A 17,500-nucleotide genomic window follows, 5' to 3' on the forward strand; every position below is an offset into this window, starting at 1 on the left:
GAGGAGAAAAGGTGAGGCCTTTAATCCCAGGAACACCATGAACAACGTCAAGCATGGTGGTGGTAGTATTATGCTCTGGGCCTGTTTTGCTGCCAATGGAACTGCTGCTTTAAATGGGACAATGAAAAAGGAGGATTACCTCCAAATTCTTCAGGACAAGCTAAAATCATCAGCTCGGAGGTTGGGTCTTGGGCGCAGTTGTGTGTTCCAACAAGACAATGACCCCCAAACACACGTCAAAAGTGGTAAAGGAATGGAAATGATCAGCTGGACTCTCGACGCAATTGACAAAATATTTTCGACGAGGAAAAAGAGGAACTGAATCGCAAGATGGATCACATCATGGAGAAGCTTTCTGAAAAGTAAAAAATTGAATATGAGGGCCAGCGTGGACGAATAGAACAGACAAGTCATTGTAATGACTGTAGAAAGACAGCAAAAAGCTCCAAAGAAGACGAGAGAGTCTTTTTTTGCGATCATTCAAAACTGAAATATATGTTAGAAAGAGAGCGAAAGGCCCAAAGAAGATGAGAGAGAGCGCTTTTGCGATCATTCAAAAACTGAAATATATGTTAGAAAGAGAACGAAAGGCCCAAATAAGATGAGAGGGCGGTTTTGCGATCATTCAAAACTGAAATAAAAGTTAGAAAGAGAGCAGAAGGCCCAATGAAGACGAGAGAGTGGGTTTTGCGATCATTCAAAACTAAAATATATGGCGGAAAGAGAGCGAAAGGCCAAAATAAAACGAGAGAGCGGTTTTGCGATCATTCAAAACTAAAATATATGATCAGCTGGACTCTCGACGCAATTGACAAAATATTTTCGACGAGGAAAAAGAGGAACTGAATCGCAAGATGGATCACATCATGGAGAAGCTTGCTGATAAGGAAAAATTGAATATGAGGGCCAGCATGGACGAATAGAACAGACAAGTCATTGTAATGTCTGCTCGCGGAAAACAAACATCCTAATCTACGATTTGACTCCCTCGAATGGCCTTGACGCTCCAACAACAGGAGCAGGCTGTTCTGAAAACACCCCCCGAGGACACCTCAATGATGGACGCTTTTGACCTCCCGCCCTCCTCAACGACACCTGGAGTCGAACTTTTGCTTGCATGCAGAACGGCCCCAGCCTATGAACATTACATCGACACACCCAAGACAATGGGCATATACACACACACACCCACACACCCTCCCCCATCCCACGCCTTCACCACCACTTGATTCCCCTCGGGGTGATGGACGGCTGGCAGCGCTTCATAGCAGCAGTTGACCTCCAGGGTCCCAACTCCCCGCCCCTCTGTTGCGAGTTGTCGTGATTAAATGTAACATGTTTATGTGTGCTTGGCATGGAGGTTTTTTCCCACTCCAGACTAGGCCCCCTTAGGTATGTATATATATATATATATATATATATATATATATATATATATATATATATATATATATATATATATATATATATATATATATATATATATATATAAATAAATATGCATATATATATGCATATATATATATACATGCATATATATATATATAAAAAATATATATATGTACAGTATATATATAAATATATATACATATATATATATATATATATATATATAAAATATATATATGTACAGTATATATATATATATATATATATACATACATATATACATATATATATATGTATATATAAAAAATATATATATGTACAGTATATATATACATATATACACATATATATATATATATATATATATAAAAATATATATATATGTACAGTATGTATATACATATATATATATATATATATATGCATATATATATGCATATATATATATATATATGCATATATATATATATGCATATATATATATGTATATATACTGTACATATATATATTTTATATATATATATATATATATATATATATATATGTATATATATACTGTACATATATATATTTTTTATATATATATATATATATGTATGTATATTTATATATATATATGTTTGTATATATATACTGTACATATATATATTTTTTATATATATATATATGTATATATATTTATATATATACTGTACATATATATATTTTTTATATTATATATATGTATATATATACTGTACATATATATATATATTTTTATATATATATATATATATATATATATATATATGTATATATATGTATATATATACTGTACATATATATATTTTTTTTATATATATATATATATATGTATGTATATATATATATATATATATATATATATATATATGTATGTATGTATGTATGTGTATATATATATATATATATATATGTGTATAAAAATACTGTATATATATATATATATATATATATATATATATAAATATATATATATATATATATATATATATATATATATATATGTATGTGAGTCTGTATGTGTGTTGTGTATCTCCGTGTCCATCAACTCCTCCATGTAGGCCTCTCTTAATTGTTGCCATGGAAACAGAGTGCTGCCAGAGAAGTCCAGATTCAAAGGGGCCGTGTCTTTTGCTTTCTCTCCGTGTGATTCTCTCTCTTTTTCATCTCCTTGCAGCATATTCTCCTCGTCACTTTCATCTCTGCTGTGTCTTCACCAAGGTCCTCCTCGGTTTGCGCGGCCCGTCTTTCCTCCCACGGCGCCCCCTCCTCCCTCGCGTCGTCCCTCCGTAACGTCTCGCCTCCCACCTCTCCGTCCTTCCCGGGGAGGCGTGTGCGCTTGACGATTAACACAGGGACCTGTAATTAGAGCAGACGAACCCTCGGTAATTAGTTTTCCCGAAAGAAGTTGTTCTGTCATTTCTGTGAAGGTCCCTTTATCTCCGTCACAATCCCTGCCTGCTTTCTTCACCCTTCCTGTCAATTCCTGCCTCGTTAGCTGTCAGCCTTTTTGGCTGATTATTGTTTTTTTGGTGGCTCTTTGTTCCTGCCATCTGTTTTGCTAAATGCACATACGAAGTAGAGACGACTTACAATGCACCACATTGATAAGCAGCTACACCGCGGTCATTCAAAACTGAAATGTATGTTAGAAAGAGAGCGAAAGGCCCAAAGAAGACGAGAGAGTGTTTTTTGCGATCATTTTTAAAACTGAAATAAATGTTGGAAAGAGATCAAAAGGCCAAAATAAAATGAGAGAGCAGTTTTGCGATCATTCAAAACTAAAATATATGTTAGAAAGATAGCAAAAGGCCCAAAGAAGACGAGAGAGGAGTTTTGCGATCATTCAAAACTGAAATATATGTTAGAAAGAGAGCAAAAGGCCCAAAGAAGACGAGAGAGCGGTTTTGCGATCATTCAAAACTAAAATATATGTTAGAAAGATAGCAAAAGGCCCAAAGAAGACAAGAGAGGAGTTTTGCGATCATTCAAAACTGAAATATATGTTAGAAAGAGAGCAAAAGGCCCAAAGAAGACGAGAGAGCGGTTTTGCGATCATTCAAAACTAAAATATATGGTAGAAAGAAGGAGAAAGGCCAAAAGAAGACGAGAGAGCGGTTTTGCAATCACTAAAAACTGAAATATATGTTAGAAAGAGAGCAAAAGGCCCAAAGAAGACGAGAGAGCAGTTTTGCGATCATTCAAAACTAAAATATATGGTAGAAAGAAAGAGAAAGGCCAAAAGAAGACGAGAGAGCGGTTTTGCAATCACTAAAAACTGAAATATATGTTAGAAAGAGAGCAAAAGGCCCAAAAAAGACAAGAGTGCGGTTTTGCGGTCATTCAAAACTGAAATATATGTTAGAAAAAGAGCAAAAGGCCCAAAGAAGACGAGAGAGCGGTTTTGCGATCATTCAAAACTAAAATATATGGTAGAAAGAAAGAGAAAGGCCAAAAGAAGACGAGAGAGCGGTTTTGCAATCACTAAAAACTGAAATATATGTTAGAAAGAGAGCAAAAGGCCCAAAAAAGACAAGAGTGCGGTTTTGCGGTCATTCAAAACTGAAATATATGTTAGAAAAAGAGCAAAAGGCCCAAAGAAGATGAGAGTGCGGTTTTGCGATCATTCAAAACTGAAATAAATGTTGGAAAGAGAGCGAAAGGCCCAAAAAAACAAAAGAGCTGTTTTGCGATCATTCAAAACTGAAATATATGTTAGAAAGAGACAGAAAGGTGAAAGGCCCAAAGAAGACAAGAGAGCAGTTTTGCGATCATTTTTGAAACTGAAATATATGGTAGAAAGAGAGCGAAAGGCCCAAAGAAGACGAGAGAGCAGTTTTGCGATCATTTTAAAACTGAAATATATGGTAGAAAGAGAGCGAAAGGCCCAAAGAAGATGAGAGGGCAGTTTTGCGATCATTCAAAACTGAAATATATGTTAGAAAAAGAGCGAAAGGCCCAAAGAAAATGAGAGGGCGGTTTTGCGATCATTTAAAACTAAAATATATGGGGGAAAGAGAGGGAAAGGCCCAAAGAAGACGAGAGAGCAATTTTCCGATCATTCTGAACTGAAATATATGTTAGAAAGAGAGCGAAAGCCGAAAGAAGATGAAAGAGCAGTTTTGCGATCATTCAAAACTGAAATATATGTTAGAAAGAGAGCGAAAGGCCCAAAGAAGACGAGAGAGTGGTTTTGCGATCATTTTAAAACTGAAATATATGTTAGAAAGAGAGCGAAAGGCCCAAAGAAGACGAGAGGGCGGTTTTGCGATCATTCAAACTTTAAATATGTGTAAGAAAGAGACCGAAAGGCGAAAGGCCCAAAGAAGACGAAAGAGCAGTTTTGCGATCATTTAAAATTGAAATATATGTTAAAAAGAGAGCAAAAGGCTCAAAGATGAGGAGAGAGCGGTTTTGTGATCATTCAAAACTGAAATATATGTTAGTAAGAGAACAAAAGACCCAAAGAAGACGAAAGAGCAGTTTTGCGATCATTCTTAACTGAAATATATGTTAGAAAGAGAGCAAAAAGCTCCAAAGAAGACAAGAGAGACTTTTTTTGCGATCATTCAAAACTGAAATATATGTTAGAAAGAGAGCAAAAGGCCCAATGAAGACGAGAGAGGGGTTTTGCGATCATTGAAAACTAAAATATATGGCGGAAAGAGAGGGAAACGCCAAAATAAAACGAGAGAGCGGTTTTGCGATCATTGAAAACTAAAATATATGTTAGAAAGAGAGCGAAAGGCCCAAAGAAGACGAGAGAGCAGTTTTGCGATCATTGAAATGCTTTTTCTAAAAACAAAGCAATGCCCACAAAACCATTTTGTGACATTCAAATAGAACTTGTAATAAAAAAAAATAAATACATTTGTGTTTAATTTAATTGTATATTCAAACAAGTAGACACAAAAAATAAGAATTACAATCGACAAGAAATTGTCACAATTATTGCAGCGTTACACGACACGGAGAAATCACCTGCAAACAAAACAAAACTTGTCAAGTTTGATGCTCATAATCCTGGGTGTTCCTGAACGCAACATCGCTCTCCGTCACTGTCATTGGTGCATAATGAGGAAGTGCTGGCTACTGGCTCGTCTCGTCTCACCTCAACTCAACTCACTGTCCAGCGCAGCTCTTTAGGCGCCAGGAAGTGAGTGTTACGCAACATACCGGCCCGTTCCGCCGACACATCCGGACGTGAACATGTTGTCTCAATAAGACAGGCGGCGTTCTCTTTTTTTCCCCTTCGCCAGCTGTGTTGCCACGTTGCCTTTTTTCAGTTCTCCCGTCTCGCCATCTGTTTCTCTCCCGATCTCCATTTGACGAGCGAGGGGAAGAAGCAGCAGATATGAGATGGCGAGGAAGTGTGATAGAAGGTTGATAGGCGAGGGCGATCATATCTAAGTGGCCACTAAGCCGTCAATCACTTCATGTCACATTTGGCATCCATCACTCTGCCTGCGCCTCGGTCTTGCTGGTATCTCTCCCAGCACTTTTGTCAGTCAGTCAGACCTGCGAGAGAGTCTCCTTTTCTGGTACATGTCCTCCATCATACACACCTTCATGTGGATGATGACATACGGCTGACCTCAGAGGGCCACACGGAACAGTCAATTCCCTGTTGTCCCCGTTATAGAGAAAGGGACAAGCGGTAGAAAATGGATGGATGGATAGAGCCACGCCCACTACATTTAAAAAGAAAACACATCTTTCCATATATTAGCCGCAGCGTTGCAGGTGCACATATATATGTTGTGAAATGACTCATTTACACAGGAATATTTTATAATTGTTTCCAAATAACAAGGCAGTAAAACGGCTGATCAGGCAAAACAGAAGTCATCGTCATGGACCCACTAGCTGCGCAAGCTGGCTCTCCAGTCAGCGAAACAGACTCAGTAACTCCACGGTGACGCAGGCCACATTTAGTGATGTGGTAAGCCATATTATATGATGTGACAAGCCCCACATTCAATGACGTGACAGGCCACATTAAATGATGTGCGGGCCACATTACATGATATGAGGGGCCACTTAAATGATGTGCGGGCCAATTAAATGATGAGGCAAGCCATTTTAAATGACGTGGCCAGCCCCATTTAGTGACGTGGCGGATGACATTAAATGATGAGGCAAGCCACTTTAAATGATGAGGCAAGCCACATTAAATAATGTGGGAATCTACATTTAATGACGTGGCGGGCACATGTAATGACATGGTGGGCACATGTAATGACATGGCGGGCCACATTAAAGGATGTGCGGGCCACATTAAATGATGTGCGGGCCACATAACATGATGTGAGGGGCCACTTAAATGATGTGCGGGCCAATTAAATGAAATGGCAAGCCATTTTAAATGATGTGGCCAGCCCCATTTAGTTTTGTGGCGGATGACATTAAATGATGAGGCAAGCCACTTTAAATGATGAGGCAAGCCACATTAAATAATGTGGCCAGCCACATTTAATGATGTGGCGGGCACATGTAATGACATGGCGGGCCACATTAAAGGATGTGCGGGCCATATTAATGATGTGCGGGCCAATTAAATGATGAGGCAAGCCATTTTAAATGATGTGGCCAGCCCCATTTAGTTTTGTGGCGGATGACATTAAATGATGAGGCAAGCCACTTTAAATGATGAGGCAAGCCACATTAAATAATGTGGCCAGCCACATTTAATGATGTGGCGGGCACATGTAATGACGTGGCGGGCCACATTAAAGGATGTGCGGGCCACATTAATGATGTGCGGGCCAATTAAATGATGTGGCAAGCCATTTTAAATGATGTGGCCAGCCCCATTTAGTTTTGTGGCGGATGACATTAAATGATGAGGCAAGCCACTTTAAATGATGAGGCAAGCCACATTAAATAATGTGGCCAGCCACATTTAATGATGTGGCGGGCACATGTAATGACGTGGCGGGCCACATTAAAGGATGTGCGGGCCACATTAATGATGTGCGGGCCAATTAAATGATGTGGCAAGCCATTTTAAATGATGTGGCCAGCCCCATTTAGTTTTGTGGCGGATGACATTAAATGATGAGGCAAGCCACTTTAAATGATGAGGCAAGCCACATTAAATAATGTGGCCAGCCACATTTAATGATGTGGCGGGCACATGTAATGACGTGGCGGGCCACATTAAAGGATGTGCGGGCCACATTAATGATGTGCGGGCCAATTAAATGATGTGGCAAGCCATTTTAAATGATGTGGCCAGCCCCATTTAGTTTTGTGGCGGATGACATTAAATGATGAGGCAAGCCACTTTAAATGATGAGGCAAGCCACATTAAATAATGTGGCCAGCCACATTTAATGATGTGGCGGGCACATGTAATGACGTGGCGGGCCACATTAAAGGATGTGCGGGCCACATTAATGATGTGCGGGCCAATTAAATGATGTGGCAAGCCATTTTAAATGATGTGGCCAGCCCCATTTAGTTTTGTGGCGGATGACATTAAATGATGAGGCAAGCCACTTTAAATGATGAGGCAAGCCACATTTAATGACATGGTGGGCACATGTAATGACGTGGCGGGCCACATTAAATGATGTGCGGGCCAATTAAATTATGTGGCAAGCCACTTTAAATGATGTGGCAGGCAACATTTTAATGATGTGGCGAGCCACATTTAATGAAATGGCAGGTGACATTAAATGATGAGGCAAGCCACATTAAATGATGAGGCAAGCCACATTAAATGATGTGGCAAGTCACATTTAATGACGTGGTGGGCACATATAATGACGTGGCGGGCCACTTTAAATGATGTGTGGGTCAATTAAATGATGTGGCAAGCCATATTAAATGATGTGGCAAGCCATATTAAATGATGTGGCAAGCCACTTTAAATGATGTGGCGGGCCAATTAAATGAAGTGGCAAGCCACATTTAATGATGTGGCGGGTTAATGTGGCAAGCCACAATTAATGACGTGGCGGGCCACTTGAAATGATGTAGCAAGCCACATTTAATGATGTGGCGGGCACATGTAATGACATGGCGGGCCACAATAAATGATGTGGTGGGTGACAATAAATGCAGTGGCAAGCCGCATGTAATGATGTGGCGGGCCACAATAAATGATGTGGCGAGCCACATTTAATGATATGGCAGGTGACATTAAATGATGAGGCAAGCCACCTTAAATGATGAGGCAAGTCACATTTAATGACGTGGTGGGCACATATAATGACGTGGCGGGCCACTTTAAATGATGTGTGGGTCAATTAAATGATGTGGCAAGCCATATTAAATGATGTGGCAAGCCACTTTAAATGATGTGGCGGGCCAATTAAATGAAGTGTCAAGCCACATTTAATGACGTGGCGGGTTAACGTGGCAAGCCACAATTAATGATGTGGCGGGCCACTTGAAATGATGTAGCAAGCCACATTTAATGATGTGGCGGGCACATGTAATGACATGGCGGGCCACAATAAATGATGTGGTGGGTGACAATAAATGCAGTGGCAAGCCGCATGTAATGATGTGGCGGGCCACAATAAATGATGTGGCGAGCCACATTTAATGATATGGCAGGTGACATTAAATGATGAGGCAAGTCACATTTAATGACGTGGTGGGCACATAAAATGACGTGGCGGGCCACATTAAATGATGTGCGGGTCAATTAAATGACGTGGCAAGCCATATTAAATGATGTGGCAAGCCGCTTTAAATGATGTGGCAGGCCAATTAAATGAAGTGGCAAGCCACATTTAATGACGTGGCGGGTTAATGTGGCAAGCCACAATTAATGATGTGGCGGATTACTTAAAAATGATGTAGCAAGCCACATTTAATGATGTGGCGGGCACATGTAATGACATGGCGGCCCACAATAAATGATGTGGTGGGTGACAATAAATGCAGTGGCAAGCCACATGTAATGATGTGGCAAGCCACATGTAATGATGTGGCAGGCCACTTAAATGATGTGGTGGGCCAATTAAATGATGTGGCAAGCCACATGTAATGACGTGGTGGGCCACAATAAATGATGTGGTGGGCCACATTAAATGAGGTGGCAAGCCACATTAAATGAAGTGGTGGGCCAATTAAATGATGTGGCAAGCCACATGTAATGACGTGGTGGGCCACTTAAAATGAGGTGGCAAGCCACGTAATGAGGTGGTGGGCCACATGTAAAGAAGCTGAACAAAGGATGAGTGAGTGCATGAGAAGTAAACAAGGTAACTTGCATAAATGACATTAGGTAAGGTAAGTTCCAATAAGGATGGGACTTCAAAGAGTGCCTTGAGGAAGGCCTCAGTTGGCCACAATAAATGATGTGGCGGGCCACATTAAATGATTTGGCAAGCCACATGTAATGACGTGTCGGGCCACTTTAAATGATGTGGCTTCAAGGAACGCCTCAGTTGGCGACAATAAATGATGTGGCTTCAAGGAACGCCTCAGTTGGCCACAATAAATGATGTGGCTTCAAGTAACGCCTCAGTTGGCCACAATAAATGAGGTGGCTTCAAGTAATGCCTCAGTTGGCCACAATAAATGATGTGGCGGGCCATATTAAATGATTTGGCAAGCCACATGTAATGACGTGTCGGGCCATTTTAAATGATGTGGCTTCAAGGAACGCCTCAGTTGGCCACAATAAATGATGTGGCTTCAAGTAATGCCTCAGTTGGCCACAATAAATGATGTGGCTTCAAGTAACGCCTCAGTTGGCCACAATAAATGATGTGGCTTCAAGTAATGCCTCAGTTGGCCACAATAAATGATGTGGCGGGCCGCATTAAATGATTTGGCAAGCTACATGTAATGACGTGTCAGGCCACTTTAAATGATGTGGCTTCAAGGAACGCCTCAGTTGGCCACAATAAATGATGTGGCTTCAAGTAAAGCCTCAGTTTGCTCAATCACAAGTTTGGCTTTTTTCCACCTTTGTCTCCTCAGGTATTTGATGTAGTTTAAACTTGTCTCTCCTTTGTCTCCTCAGGTATTTGATGTAGTTTAAACTTGTCTCTCCTTTGTCTCCTCAGGTATTTGATGTAGTTTAAACTTGTCTCTCCTTTGTCTCCTCAGGTATTTGATGTAGTTTAAACTTGTCTCTCCTTTGTCTCCTCAGGTATTTCTCTCCCGCTCCTCCACCATGCCTGCCAGCGGCCGCCCTTCCCCTCTGCGCATCCTCTGCTCCTGCGCCCCCTCAGTTGTCCAGGAGCGAGGGAGGCGGGGCCGACACCCCCGCCCGCCCCCGCCCCCGTCGCTCCACCGCCACGCCAAGGTCTCCCTCGGTGTGCTCCTCCTCTTCCTCTGCCTTCTCCACCTGCCCCCCGCCTGCCACTCCCGGAGAGAAAAGGGCGGGGGCGGCGTCCACTACATCCCCATGCCCCCGCCCCCGCCCCACCACATGGCCCTCCCCAACATCCTGCGGGGCCTCAGCATCGCCGTGGTCTTGGTGGGCAACTCCAGCGAGATGGCGCTGGCGGGGGCCCGGGAGAAGGAAGACTTCCTCCACATGGCGCCCAACGTGGAGATCCTGACCATGAACGAGACGGACCCAAAGAGCATCATCAAGAGCATCTGTGACTTGATGACGGAGCACTGGCTGCAAGGCGTGGTCTTTGGAGACGACACGGACCAGGAGGCCATTGCCCAGATCCTGGACTTCATTTCGGCCCAGACGCACATCCCTATCCTGGGCGTCCGAGGGGGCTCCTCCATGATCATGGCTGCCAAGGTAGGACTACTTCACGCTCTTCCTGTTGATCCAGCTTAAACCTGATTGGTTTTCTAGTAGCACGGTAGGTGGTCTCTTTAAGAGACGGTCTTTGCAGTCCTGCAGCTTTCAGTGACTGTGATACATGTGTGATACACAATGTCTGTTAGAAAGAGAGCAAAAGGCCCAAAGAAGGCAAGAGAGGAGTTTTGAGTTCATTTTAAACTGAAATATATGTTAGAAAGAGAGCAAAAGGCCCATAGAAGACCAGAGAGCGGTTTTGCGATCATTCAAAACTGAAATATATGGTAGAAAGAGATCAAAAGGCCCAAATAAGGCGAGAGAGGAGTTTTGCGATCATTTAAAACTGAAATATATGTTAGAAAGAGAGCAAAAGGCCCAAAGAAGACCAGAGAGCAGTTTTGCGATCATTCAAAACTGAAATATATGTTAGAAATAGCGAAAGGCCCAAAGAAGACCAGAGAGCGGTTTTGCGATCATTCAAAACTGAAATATATGGTAGAAATAGATCAAAAGGCCCAAATAAGGCGAGAGAGGAGTTTTGAGTTAATTCAAAACTGAAATATATTGTAGAAAGAGAGCGAAATGTCCCAAAAATGACAAGAGAGCAGTTTTGCGATCATTTAAAACTGAAATATATGTTAGAAAGAGAGCGAAATGTCCCAAAAAAGACAAGAGAGCAGTTTTACGATCATTCAAAACTGAAATATATGTTAGAAAGAGAGCAAAAGGCCCAAAGAAGACCAGAGAGCGGTTTTGCGATCATTCAAAACTGAAATATATGTTAGAAAGAGAGTGAAATGTCCCAAAAAAGACAAGAGAGCAGTTTTGCGATCGTTCAAAACTGAAATATATGTTAGAAAGAGAGCGAAAGGCCCAAAGAAGACGAGAGAGCGGTTTTGCGATCGTCCCTTCCATCCATTTTCTACCACTTGTCTCTCTTGGGGTGGCGGGGGGGTGCTGGGTCATTTAAAACTGAAATATATGGTGAAAAAATGTCTCACCTTTTCTCCTCCCTGTTGGGGTTATAACCGGTCAGTCAGACAGTCAGTTATTCAGACAGACAGACAGACAGTCAGACAGACAGTAGTTTGACTTGAAAGACAAAGTGCTGCTAACGATGAGGCCAATGATGGGATCAGCTGGCAGAAAGTTCCAGCTCTGCTTATTTACTCAGCCTTGCCTAATGGGATACAACTGAGCTTTTTCTGCGCCCGCCTGGACTCCAAACTCCCAGCCCATTCTTGGAAGTCCTCATCCATCGTGCACAACCACGTGCAGTTCATGAGGAAGGCAAAGTGAGCGTGGCAATGGAGTGAAACATTTGAACACGCCGAGTAGTGCGTCGTCTTCCGTCATAGACAATCTTTGACTTTCAAGCTGGTGGCGTCTCCTCCTGCCTCCAGCTTGTCTGCTGACCTTTCTGCTGCCACCAGGTCCAGGGCCGGCCCGTGGCATAGGCCGTATAGGCAAATGCTAAGGGCGCCGTCCATCAGGGGGCGCCACGCCAGTGCCACAAATGTTGGAGAAAAAAAAAAAATAAATAAAAGTTGGTACTATTACTTCTAAATACAAAAAATAATCCCACGTTAATTAAAATGCAAAGTAATGCTTATTTAATAGAAATATTATTTGTTACAACATTCCCCCCCCCCCCCCCCCCCCCCCCCTGCACGGTCATTTAAAACTGAAATATATGTTAGAAAGAGAGCGAAATGTCCCAAAAAAGACAAGAGAGCAGTTTTCCGATCATTTAAAACTGAAATATATGTTAGAAAGAGAGCAAAAGGCCCAAAGAAGACCAGAGAGCGGTTTTGCGATCATTCAAAACTGAAATATATGTTAGAAAGAGAGCAAAAGGCCCAAAGAAGACCAGAGAGCGGTTTTGCGATCATTCAAAACTGAAATATATGGTAGAAAGAGATCAAAAGGCCCAAATAAGGCGAGAGAGGAGTTTTGAGTTAATTCAAAACTGAAATATATTGTAGAAAGAGAGCGAAATGTCCCAAAAATGACAAGAGAGCAGTTTTGCGATCATTTAAAACTGAAATATATGTTAGAAAGAGAGCGAAAGGCCCAAAGAAGACCAGAGAGCGGTTTTGCGATCATTCAAAACTGAAATATATGGTAGAAAGAGATCAAAAGGCCCAAATAAGGCGAGAGAGGAGTTTTGAGTTAATTCAAAACTGAAATATATTGTAGAAAGAGAGCGAAATGTCCCAAAAATGACAAGAGAGCAGTTTTGCGATCATTTAAAACTGAAATATATGTTAGAAAGAGAGCAAAAGGCCCAAAAATGACAAGAGAGCAGTTTTGCGATCATTTAAAACTGAAATGTATGTTAGAAAGAGAGTGAAATGTCCCAAAAAAGACAAGAGAGCAGTTTTGCGATCGTTCAAAACTGAAATATATGTTAGAAAGAGAGCTAAAGGCCCAAAAAAGGCGAGAGAGGAGTTTTGAGTTAATTCAAAACTGAAATATATGTTAGAAAGAGAGCAAATGTCCCAAAAAAGACAAGAGAGCAGTTTTGCGATCATTCAAAACTGAAATATATGTTAGAAAGAGAGCAAAAGGCCCAAAGAAGACCAGAGAGCGGTTTTGCGATCCCCGCACGGTGCGCCCCCTCCCTTCCCGTATCATGACTCTTTTTGGACGTCACCACATCAAAAAATCAACACAAGATGTCAAAACGGCCAAAACTGTCAGGTGCCCAGGGAAGAAAAAAAGAGAAAAGAAGAGGAGGAGAAACGAGAAAAGACAGAGGTAGCAGGTAGGTAGCGTTAGCCCATACTTGCCAACCCTCCCGAATTTTCCGGGAGACTCCCGAAATTAAGCCCCTCTCCTAAAAACCTCCCGGGACAAATATTCTCCCGAAAATCTCCCTATTGATGGGAGGACAACAGGGTGACAAGAACTAAATCATCCAGAGTAGAGATCAATTGTATTATTATGTTTATCTTACCTAAAAATAAATATATTTATTTAATTTAAAAAAAAATAAAAAAATAAAAAATACATTTTTACTATATTTTGCTAAAAATTAATTGTATTTTTATTTGTATTTTTTCTGACTCCTTATTACATCCAGCCATATAATTATACATTAAAATAAACATATTTGAAATAATTAATTTTAAATTATCATAATTAATCTAAAATGACCATATTTAATTATTAAAATAATTGCTTGTTTATCAACAACTTTGGCAATTTATTCATTACATTTTGAAGCTCTCAGAAGCCAAGTTATGTTATATTCCTTAATATTTATTTATGCAAGTTTGAAGTATCAATTATCTAAACACAGTTTTGTTTGCATATTTTCAGGATATATATATATATATATATATATATATATATATATATATATATATATATATATATATATATATATATATATATATATATATATATATATGAAATACTTGACTTGGAGAATTCTGGCTGTCAATATACTCCTCCCCTCTTAACCACGCCCCCAACCCCGACCACGCCCCCAGCCCCCACCTCCCGAAATCGGAGGTCTCAAGGTTGGCAAGTATGCGTTAGCCTACATGAAATTATTTGTCTGTTACAGAATGTGATAGTAACCTGGCTTTTTAGCATTAAGCTAATGTTACATGATTCGGCAATTGCTAATCAATAAATAGCCAGTTCTGTTTTAACGTCGGGTTAATATTGTGGAGGGGGCTAAATTGTTCTGGAAAATAATAATGTAACGTTAGGTAATTACAGTACTCCCCCCTTACATTCCCCAGGGACATTTGTATTAGATCTTTTAAGCAGGTGTTTTTTGTTTACATTGTTATTGCCTTCTGGTTAGCTAATGTTTGCCCTGCAGGTAATCGTCACTTTTCCACCCCTTTATATATTAGGTATAGTTGTAAGTTAAAAAAAAAGGTCAAAGACAAAGCTATTCGGTTTCTTGTGAGTATATATACACTTCACTGCCGATGTGGGGGGGCGCCACCTAAAATCTTGCCTAGGGCGCCAGATTGGTTAGGGCCGGGCCTGACCAGGTCCCATAGTTGTAAAGTTGATGGTGGCCTTTGTTCCTCTGTGAAGGAACAGGAAGTGGCTGTGCAGGCAGGAGCTAAAGTAGCAGCAGCTTGTAGCTGTCACCTGCACTTGCACCTCATCTTAGGACTCAATTTAGACCTCCTCTCTCAACGGACTAATGGGCTGAGACCATGGCACAGGACCAGCAGAAGGGGGAGGGGCACAGAAACATGCGGGGAGGGGCCACATTCAGAGGGAGAGGATGAGAGAAATAATGAAGTCAAGTGTGCTTGACCAGGAGAAACAAAAGAAGGAGAGTGCAGCTAAAAAGGGCTTAATAATACATGTAATGATGGGGTGGAGGACAGTGCACAGTGGACACACAGGGGAAGTGAAACTACAAAATAAGAGTACCGGACAGGAAGTTAAACACCACACCAATGGGAAAAAAACATCTCCAGTCCCAAAACAGTCACAAGAGAGAACATGTTCTGTTTAAAGGGTGTCAGGAGCTCGGTCTGGAAGGACTTGGACCATGGTCACATTGCAAGATGATCCCGGTCTGATGTTGCATATCGTTCTAATATCAGCAAAAATGGATGGGATCGGCTTGCATGTAAAATGTGCGATACAAGCAGTCCTGCAGCCTGTTTACTTGTGTGTGATATCATGTGCGATACAAGCAGCCATGCAGCATGTTTACTTGTGTGTGATATTATGTGAGATACAAGCAGTCCTGCAGCCTGTTTACTTGTGTGTGTGATATCATATGCGATACAAGCAGTCCTGCAGCCTGTTTAATTGTGTGTGATATCATGTGCGATACAAGCAGTCCTGCAGCCTGTTTACTTGTGTGTGTGATATCATATGCGATACAAGCAGTCCTGCAGCCTGTTTAATTGTGTGTGCGCGATACAAGCAGTCCTGCAGCATGTTTACTTGTGTGTGATATCATGTGAGATACAAGCAGTCCTGCAGCCTGTTTAATTGTGTGTGATATCATGTGCGATACAAGCAGTCCTGCAGCCTGTTTACGTGTGGGTGATGTCATGTGCGATACAAGCAGTCCTGCAGCCTGTTTACTTGTGTGTGATATCATGAGCGATACAAGCAGGCATGCAGCCTGTTTACTTGTGTGTGATATCATATGCGATACAAGCAGTCCTGCAGCGTGTTTACTTGTGTGTGATATCATGTGCGATTCAAGCAGTCCTGCAGCCTGTTTACTTGTGTGGGATATCAGGTGCAATACAAGCAGTCCTGCAGCCTGTTTACTTGTGTGTGATATCATATGCGATACAAACAGTCTTGCAGCATGTTTACTTGTATTTGAAAACATGTGCGATACAAGCCATCCTGCAGCGTGTTTACTTGTGTGTGATATCATATGCGATACAAACAGTCTTGCAGCATGTTTACTTGTATTTGAAAACATGTGCGATACAAGCCATCCTGCAGCGTGTTTACTTGTGTGTGTGATATCATATGCGATACAAGCAGTCCTGCAGCCTGTTTAATTGTGTGTGATATCATGTGCGATACAAGCAGTCCTGCAGCCTGTTTACTTGTGTGTGTGATATCATATGCGATACAAGCAGTCCTGCAGCCTGTTTAATTGTGTGTGCGCGATACAAGCAGTCCTGCAGCATGTTTACTTGTGTGTGATATCATGTGAGATACAAGCAGTCCTGCAGCCTGTTTAATTGTGTGTGATATCATGTGCGATACAAGCAGTCCTGCAGCCTGTTTACGTGTGGGTGATGTCATGTGCGATACAAGCAGTCCTGCAGCCTGTTTACTTGTGTGTGATATCATGAGCGATACAAGCAGGCATGCAGCCTGTTTACTTGTGTGTGATATCATATGCGATACAAGCAGTCCTGCAGCGTGTTTACTTGTGTGTGATATCATGTGCGATTCAAGCAGTCCTGCAGCCTGTTTACTTGTGTGGGATATCAGGTGCAATACAAGCAGTCCTGCAGCCTGTTTACTTGTGTGTGATATCATATGCGATACAAACAGTCTTGCAGCATGTTTACTTGTATTTGAAAACATGTGCGATACAAGCCATCCTGCAGCGTGTTTACTTGTGTGTGATATCATATGCGATACAAACAGTCTTGCAGCATGTTTACTTGTATTTGAAAACATGTGCGATACAAGCCATCCTGCAGCGTGTTTACTTGTGTGTGTGATATCATATGCGATACAAGCAGTCCTGCAGCCTGTTTAATTGTGTGTGATATCATGTGCGATACAAGCAGTCCTGCAGCCTGTTTACTTGTGTGTGTGATATCATATGCGATACAAGCAGTCCTGCAGCCTGTTTAATTGTGTGTGCGCGATACAAGCAGTCCTGCAGCA

At 41.3% G+C, this 17,500-nt stretch overlaps 1 protein-coding gene across 3 annotated transcripts in view; it reads left to right on the forward strand.

Moving 5' to 3' along the window:
- grin2ba (glutamate receptor, ionotropic, N-methyl D-aspartate 2B, genome duplicate a) overlaps positions 1-17,500 on the forward strand; it is a 431,694-nt gene that overhangs the window by 163,714 nt on the left and 250,480 nt on the right. For all 3 annotated transcript variants that reach the window (XM_061973840.2, XM_061973838.2, XM_061973841.2), the window contains exon 4: positions 10,526-11,137. In XM_061973840.2, coding sequence (XP_061829824.2) covers positions 10,526-11,137 — 612 coding nt within the window. The remainder of the gene's footprint in view (positions 1-10,525; positions 11,138-17,500) is intronic.

This window comes from Nerophis lumbriciformis, linkage group LG22 (genome assembly GCF_033978685.3).
Source record: "Nerophis lumbriciformis linkage group LG22, RoL_Nlum_v2.1, whole genome shotgun sequence".
Classification (NCBI taxonomy): Eukaryota; Metazoa; Chordata; class Actinopteri; order Syngnathiformes; family Syngnathidae; genus Nerophis; species Nerophis lumbriciformis.